This window comes from Leptosomus discolor, chromosome 20, assembly GCF_034619465.1.
Source record: "Leptosomus discolor isolate bLepDis1 chromosome 20, bLepDis1.hap2, whole genome shotgun sequence".
Classification (NCBI taxonomy): Eukaryota; Metazoa; Chordata; class Aves; order Leptosomiformes; family Leptosomidae; genus Leptosomus; species Leptosomus discolor.
Genome location: NC_141410.1, coordinates 8,866,799 through 8,875,374, shown reverse-complemented (window position 1 = coordinate 8,875,374; position 8,576 = coordinate 8,866,799). Strand labels below are relative to the sequence as shown.

Sequence of the window (8,576 nt, the reverse complement as noted above, 5' to 3'; positions counted from 1 at the left end):
CAGTTGCATCTGCCTCGTTTAAACCATTTTGTTTTCTGGCGCGCTTTAAAAGACACGAAACCAACGTCAGACTGAGGCAGTACCACCCCCTCCCTCGCACCAACGGGCACGTTTCAACACATGATGCCACCAAACATTTCCCCAAAAGACCCTCCCAGCTCTCTCCCACGCCCACTTCCCCCCCCCACACACACACGCTGGTCTGAAGCCTGCGGGCTTCTCACACCGGTGTTCCCTCGGGGAAAGGCAGGAGGGGGTTTCTGCCAGGCCCCTTGCTTGCTTCGGCGCCCTCCGTTCTCAGCCACTCCATCTTCTGCTGGTGTTGCTGCACGGCATCCGCCACCCGGGCGTCAATCATGGCCTCGGTAAGAACACCGTCCTCTGACGCATAAGCTGCAGCCTGGAGAGGCAAAGGCAGAGGAGACAGAAGTTAGTGACGGCGATTCCTAGGATCGGGGAAGGTCTGAGACCGGTCCCTCTCTTCTGTTTTCTTCTCCACGCCCCCACACTGCCTGGCACAACATCCAGTCTTGGTGCAAGACCCAGAGCAAGCTGGCGTATCGCCATGGGACAGGTTTTCCTGGAGGCAGATTTACCAGGGACTGAAATACATCAGCTGCCCAAGCGCAGGGAAAGAGTCACAGCTACGCTAAAGTCTTGGTCTCTACTAACAAGCACCTTTGCCTACCCACCTCTGGATTTCCTGGGAGGGAAGGTCTTTGCATTCGGAAGGAACAAGGCCACAGGATCGTAAGGCCAGTATGGCTGGGCTGCAGTCACGCTCGGCTTGCTTAAATTTCCTCTCGTGCTTTGAAAGCGCTGCACGTATGAAGCCAGTGAGGTGAAGAGGAAGAGGGGGCGTGTGGTGGTTGAAGGACTCCACCCAAGACAACAGAAAATGTTTTAAAAAAAAAAAAACTTACACAGGAGAACTAACATCAGCACTAGGGTGAAGACGGGCAATGCGGCACCTCTAAAGCCACGTCTAACGCGCACTAACCCTGCTTTCCTCACGCAGTCTGCTAGGAACCTCCCCTGTGTCAGTCCCCACCCTATACCCATCTGCCCGTGGGACCTCCCCTTCTCTCCTCCTTCCTTTCATACCCCAGCTCCCCTCTCTCGAATTCTGCTTGGTTATGTTAACCCTTGGTCCTGTTGCCACGTCGACAGGCAGTACAAATTTGACTGTAGTTCCGTGCAGAAAGGCCCGAAAACTACTGACATCCTCGCCAAACAGCCCACAGTATTTCCAGTGGCGGCTTTGAGCAAACAGGACCGCGTGCTGTTTCCCTCCAGCTGCAGCAAGAGGACCGTCACTTTTGTCCACGCGTGGGGGACAGCCAGGACCCCACCGACGGGCACTCAGCAGCTGACAACCCAAGCAGCTGAACCCTCCAAGGAAGGGAAGGACGCTCACGCCGTGAGCTGTACCCATCTCCAAGGTAACAAAGCAACTCCAAGCTACAGAGTTCTCAATCCGGTGACTCCCTCTGCAAGCGCTCCGGCGAGCGACTCGACGCTGTGGTTCCTCGTGCGCCTGGGCTAGCGAGGGAGCTGGACCCCCACCAAGGTGGGACCCCCTCCGCTTCTCACAGCCACGCGGCCTGCCCCAAACGTCTGTCCACCTCCCTCTCCTTCCACGGAGCTACCGCAGCACGGATGGTCACGTGCCAACCCTTCTGTCTGCAGGGTGTTCCCCAAGATCCCAGTCGGGAATACAAACGTGGGCTTTCGTGGCAGGCTGAAGCGTGCTTCTGAGCCTTTACATACAGGCTCCATCCACCATGAACGGTTCAAAACATCAGTTATACCAAGCAACAAGGTTTACTGCTAAAGCACCACCGAAAGACGTTACAGCACCACCATTTTATGCACCCGCTGCCCAGTGGTGTGGGTGGGAGAGAAGACAAACCCCAGCGTGGGCTGTTGCACTGGTCACTGTCACCACGGCACTGACTAGCCCAGTACAGTACATTACACCGATGAGATTACTACTACCTCAGTGCAGGAGGAATAATTATTTCAAGAAACGAGTAAAAAGTTACCCAAATTGGCTTTCAGCCTCCTCTAGCTTGCCCTCCAGCCCTTTTTGGGGAAGTGGTTAGATCACGAGCGGTCTCCCTGCACGAACCACATGTAACCACCGAGCTGGCAGGCGCTGGTTTTTACCGCGAGAAGCATCAAAGCAGATCCTTCCCCGTGCAAAACCTTTGTAATCCTTCCTTAAGGCAGAAGTGACAAGTTAGGCTGATGCTCAGGCTTGAAGTTCGGAGTAAACACTGTCCGCAGGCAAGGAGAGCGGGGGAAAAGGAAGGTCTGCGAATAGAGAATTCACTTTACATAAACACACTTGTCCTCTGCCTTCAGCAAGGGAGCAGGAGGCACCCTCAACACCCCGAGGCAGCTCCTTCCCACCCACACCAGGAGAGCACCGTTTCCACAACCTGCCTGCTGCCACCAACATTTAGACAGCAGGTACCACAACGTGACCCCGTCTTCTCTCCCCGCTGTAAAAGGGGCAGGGTGGAAAGGTTCTGTTCCCTTGAAGTATCTCCTCTGACTCGCCCCATAACCCCCCCCCCCCCCGCTTTTAATTCTTTCAGGACCCAACTGGGGACTCTAAAAGGAGCCAGCACCCCTTTTGTCAACGCAGCCCTGCAGCCAGGAGGGTTTGGTGTTTTAAAATGGAGTAAAGTGCTTTCCTGGGGTGTGTGTTTTGTGCCTCCACCGAACGGAGGATGTCTTCCCTTCCTCCCTGCCACCGCATAGACCATAAATTCAACTGTGGAAACTCCTGCAAAGCTGTGCAGTTCACGCTCTGTTGATTTTCTCAATGACTTTCTATTTATAGAAAGCCTCAGGCCCTAGCTGTCAAGAAAGCAAATGGGAGAAGCAGCTGTCCCTTCTGGGAGTAGCTTGCACACACACAAAAATGGCACCGAGCCTCATTTATATTCATACCTCTGCCTTCCGCACGGACAGATTTTAACCCATTTTCTCCAGCGCGACTATTTCATAATACAATTATGAAATAACCTGAAAACAAAGCTATTTGGGGGGGGGGAAGTAGAGGGACGGAGCACAGATGACAAGTCCAGCCTAGATGACCTAATGGCTCATTTCAGCCAAGAACCACGGTTTATTTTAACTTGGCCAAACTAACCTGTATCCTTTGAATCTATAATGAAAGGAGCCTGCTCAAAAAAAAAAACCCAAACCAAACAAACAACCCCAAAATATAAGAACCCCACCCACCCCCGCTTACTTGTAATGTCCTTCAGCTCAGACCACTATAGAAACATTCAATTCTTCCCATAAATAAAAATCACCTGCCTGACCAAGGGTGGTTTTTTTTTTTTTAATTTTTAAATATAAACAAGGTTCAGGGAGCAAAAAGGCATTTATGTCAGTGGCACAAAAGGCAAGGAAATGACAGCAAGCTCACCTCTGTCATTAAGACAGGGACATAAAACTCCTGGGAATTCTCCTGCAGGGATGCCAAAACAATTTTCCAGAGATTACAGCTTGGAACAGTGAAAGGTTGCTTTTTTTTGACATTTTATCTAAAGCATATCAATGGGTTTAAGCACAGGCTGCAGAACTACAAAGTCTGCACGTTACTATAAATGGATCTGAAGGGAATTTTTAAGTGTGTAAATGCATCTAATCCATGCTATATTCATAAAGGATTAGATATGGGGAATGGAAAAGCACAAGGGCAAAAGGGAATGCTCAGTCTTCTGCAGGAGAGATTAAAATGGATTTCTAGCACGCAGACTATTAGCTGTGCCAGACAGCAACGTTTTCCCCAGCGCTAGAGGTTACACCCTCTGCTTTTCTGCATCTTCTTTTTTCTGTTTGGTAAATTCAGGACAAACTGAGCCTGACTGAAACAACAGTGAACTAGAACTTCATGTAAATGACAGCCAATCAATTGCAAGCCCAGCTTATAATGGAATTAAGCCTACGAAAGCTGCAGCTATTGCTCAGGCTTCCAGTTTATCTGAGATGTTTTTGTGAAAAGCAACATTGGCAGAAAACCCCGAAAACATCTTCATGGGAAACGACTGTGAGCCCACGGGGCAGCAGAGAGGCCACACGCTGCCGTTCTAGGTTATTCTTGTTAAGAGCCAACAACTACGGTGGTTTCTCCTCCGACTTTACATTTCCCCAGACCACCTCTGAGGTTCAGTTCTGGCCACGAGAGATGACCCCAAGCAAGCTAAGTAGAGCTGATGAGGATCCTAGCATCTCAGAACACCATCAAGTCCATGATAAATACTTCCCTGGGCTCCCTGACCATTTCCTCCAGCACTTCTGCAGATTCAGGAACGGAAGCAGGAGTAGCAATGCAGATTCCTCCCTGCCTTTCCCTAGTACTACCTGTGCTTCATGGGTGATTAAATTAGGTTTCATCACATGGAGGTTAGGACTAGAATCGCAAGGAACAAGGCTTCAGCCAGCGTGGGGCAGGAGGACAGACCCCGTGGAACAGAGCAATGCTTCACCATAGGTTAATCCTCCCATTCTGCTCACTTGTTTGTCTGTTGTCCAGACACTGGTGGGAGTTTTGTTCCAAGATGTGTCTACAGAGGCATAATGCCTACAAACAGCAACACTGCACGTGACTGTTGGAGGAATACACTAATTAAGAAAATACATGTACAAAGCTGAGGTGAATTAAGCGACAGGCATGTTGCAATTAAGCCTACACTTTGAGGATTAGCTCCAAGTCACATCAGGGCACTATGCAAAACAGCTGAAAACAAAAGGCAAACAGAACACTCCCATGCAGCTCTGTGCTCCAGCGTTCACAACCAGCAGTTCTCGCTAGGGCTTTGTGCTGTCATCTTCCCCAGAGTGGGTCAACTGGAGTCATTTGTTAAACAGAGACCTTGGGCATACGGCATTTCAGCAGCTGATGGCGTGAGCCTATCCAGAAAAATGCTGGAAGCTTAAATGTCTCGAGACATCATTGTTTCAAGTCTGCTTTGAAGACTTCTAAAGAGCACTAGGCTGATGACATCTGCTGTTTACCGGCTCCGTAAGGTGTTACTAAGATCAGAAACAGAGCTGTTAGGAGAGATACCTTGGTTTTCCCTTTTCTTGGCTCTCCCGCCCTTCATCTTCAACTTGTACATCATCTCAAACTCTTCCTGCCTGTGTTGTTAACTTGACATAATGCTTTGGGTGGAGAGGGGGGGGGGGAAAAAAAGGGCAACTGCAAGTAGGGAACTGAGTAGGAAGTCCAGACATTCACTTGAACTACAGCCACAGAAGAGGCTCCCTAAATCCTCAGGTTAAGGCCTTTCGTAGCTTCCTTATCGCTCTGCACATCCAAAGCGGACAAACCCGCGGCTTGCAAACCGATTAAACCTCAAGTGTGCGTGCACAAAGGCGCTGCTCACCTCCGGCTATCTCCTGCCTCAGCCATCTTCGGCACGTAGCATCTTGAATCAAAAGTTCACTCGTACGGGAGGTTAAAAGACCAACAGTTCAAGAGTTAACAGTCCTACCTGCAGTATATAACCCCCTCACGGCTGCTGCATCCAGCTGAGGGATGTCTGGCATTTTCTTGAGATAGTTGCGCTGGTCCATACAGCCCCTACCCACCCTGACCCACCCGCTCAGACGGGCCAGGACAACAGTGCAGCTATGCAGTTCGCTTGTCTTGCCAAGCTATTTTTAATTCTGATCAGCTCCCTGGCCCAGTTCAAAGCCACACAGAGAGGTGTTACCAGAGCACGGAAAGGACAGCAGAACGGCAGGAACATGAGGCAGGACTAACGCCGCCAGAAATGCTCGTCAAACTGCAGCCTTAATCCTTCCCTGATAGAAGGGCGCGTTGTATCAGCTACAAAGCTGCCTAACCCATCACGACCTACCTGTTAGCGCTGACCCAGGCCCCCAAATACTGAGACCATTCAAGAATTCAAGGGTTAAGGGTACCTAAAACACCTGCCTACAGAGCAGCTTTGAACCACAGCTACTGAAGCGCCCTATCCTTATACTTTTCATCGGCAAAAACAAAGGCAGGGGTCAGAGTCCTGCCACAGCCAAAGGGCAGAGGGCCAAACCTGGCATAAATGCAGCCTTCTGCAAGCTCTCGTCAAGCTCCAGGCAGTTACAGCTCCAAATTCCTTGACCCAATGACTGAAGAACCACCCTACGGTAGCACTTAGGACCAACAGCTCTGGCAGGCAGCTCCCAGGGCAGTGTTCAAGGCAGAAAACCTTACCCCTCTTCGGATGCCCTCACAAACCCACCAGGGGACTGCACCCACCCTGTCACCTCCTGAGGAAAGAAGTCCACCTGTCTAGCCACCAGCTGCACAAAGCCTGTGCTGCTGTGACGCTGACCCATGACACACCACACCTCCTTTCTTGATCGACGAGGGAGAAGATATGAAGGCCCTTGTTCCAGAACACCAACAACTTTGATTGTGACACAGATGAAGCTTCTTGCAGCTTCTGCATCAAAACCTTTCCTATCTTTTTGCCCACCCTCTCCTGCATCTTTTTTTTTTTTTAAAAAGCCTTTGGACTGTTTTATGACAGAGAGGAACATAACCTCCTGCTGCAATTTCACACAGAACCTTGTTAATAGTTCTGGTGCCACGAGGTGCATTTTAAAAAGCGATCAGGGCGACAACACTAAGGAATCACTCACCCCCACCTATCCCTTCCTTCAAGATCACTTAAAGGATAAATGATAAAAGCTGAGGTCATTCCTGGGGAGTAATGACAAGCTAAGAGATAAGGGGTGATAAAAAGCAAAGCTGATAAAAAGCAAAGGATCGTTTATCACAACTTTTTTATTACAGGAAACGCCTGGCAGCAAAGCCTTTCACACACATGGGTAAGGGGGTTCTCTTCTAAACAAAGAGATATAAAGAAATTCTATGACAATCAGTGGTCTGCTTTCTCTCCCACACCACCATCACGCAGTTTAAGGCAAACACCCTAGGTCTTTAGCCGGGCTTTCAAAAATCAGAAGCCCACAAAAAGCACAGCTGTACTTGGAAAAAGTGCACCCAGGATCTACTGGCTCTGTGACAGGCAGAATGGCCCAAGATTCCGGACTTTCCTTCAACCCATCAGCTCTCCAGAACGACGTCTGAACACTTGCTAGTGGGACACCATGGCAAGCCACCTCACACCCATCAGCGTGCACCACTCTGAATCTCAAACACTTGTCAAGCATCTTGCTAAGCTTCTTGACTGGACTGCTAACAATACTAATCTGGCAGGTTCTTGGGCAGCTGGAGAACAGAACTGAATTAAAAATAAATAAAGCTTTATATACGGTTTCAGGTGACAGCACACATTTTGAAATATGTTTCAATACTACAGAATTCACGTAGTAAAATTAACCAGCTGTGTGCTAACATCCAAAGAATAAAATAAGGACTAAGAGCACTCAAACGGCTGCTTTGGACCTCCGCTCATGACTACTGCAGTGAATGGATTAGGAAAGGACAAATACTTTCTGTACCTTAAAAGGTGGAAAAACAGTAGCAGGAGGAACGAAGCACACAACTTTGTGAAATGTTTGTGAATTGCTAAAGTTGCTTTGGTTTGGTTGGTTGGTTTTGTTTTTTTAAATTTAGTTTGGTTTTACAATTCCTGAAGGAAAGCTGACATTAGTAAGTTACATGACACACAATTTGGAGCATATTCCTTAAATTGATATTACTAGGTTAGTTTATAAAATACAGTCCAGTAAGAAACTGGCATCTGGGACAAAACAAGGTAAAAGCCTAATAAAAAAGTGCTTAAGGTTGTTGAGCACATGAACAATTGCACTTGAAGTGATTGCATTTCTTCTTTCTAGAGAGGTACCATGCATGTAGACGTACCTAGTCTTTTCAGCTCCATTTTCCAGTTAGTTTTGTTCTTCCAGTTACTCAATTGCACAAAAAAAGGTGTTTAGAACAAAGCAGGGCAGAAGCATGTTTTAGTGCCATAACGCTGTCACACCGACAGGCAACACTGGGCATCGCTTCTACCGAGCTTCTTCAGCTGGAACACAAGTGATGGCCAGCAGGATTTGCCCAAACCCATGCCTCACTCACTTGCTTTACTTCAATTCAGTAAGGCATTTCCCATTAGTGATTATAGAAACTATTCTGCTTAGCAGATGAGGAATTATGCTGATATTCTGACGCCCACCCCAGACCTAGCAGCATTCTGGTATTACTGTATGGACACAACGAAACTTCCAAAGTGAGACAAGATCTGACACTCCAACAGCAAACACTCAAACCTTCCAGAAAGGCAAAACAAACCAAGAAGCCCAGTAAAAAAAAAAAGCCCTACTTACCTGCCACGCCACAGCAAGCTGAGAGATCTCTCGGCCAGACATGCCCTCTGTCAACCTGGCAATCTCCGAGCACTTTTTCCCATAGTCAAACTGGGCCAGCTTCAAACGTCTGAAACGCAGAACAACAAGGATTAGCTTACACGTAGCCACAGGACGGGAGAGCGAGGGAGTCAGAGGTAGGCTTTATAAAAAGCAACAATTACAACGAAATCCAAGATCAGATTGGATCCATTTCTGTAGAGAGATCCAGCCTG

The 8,576-nt window shown here is 48.6% G+C and overlaps 1 protein-coding gene across 1 annotated transcript in view; it reads right to left on the bottom strand.

Moving 5' to 3' along the window:
* Positions 1 to 206: 206 nt before the first annotated feature.
* ATAD3A (ATPase family AAA domain containing 3A) overlaps positions 207 to 8,576 on the bottom strand; it is a 28,146-nt gene continuing 19,776 nt past the window's right edge. The window contains exons 15-16 of the mRNA XM_086475969.1: positions 8,323 to 8,431; positions 207 to 400 (exon numbers count right to left, since the gene is read on the bottom strand). Of these exons, the coding sequence (XP_086332095.1) occupies positions 221 to 400; positions 8,323 to 8,431 (289 nt within the window). The 3' untranslated portion in view covers positions 207 to 220. The remainder of the gene's footprint in view (positions 401 to 8,322; positions 8,432 to 8,576) is intronic.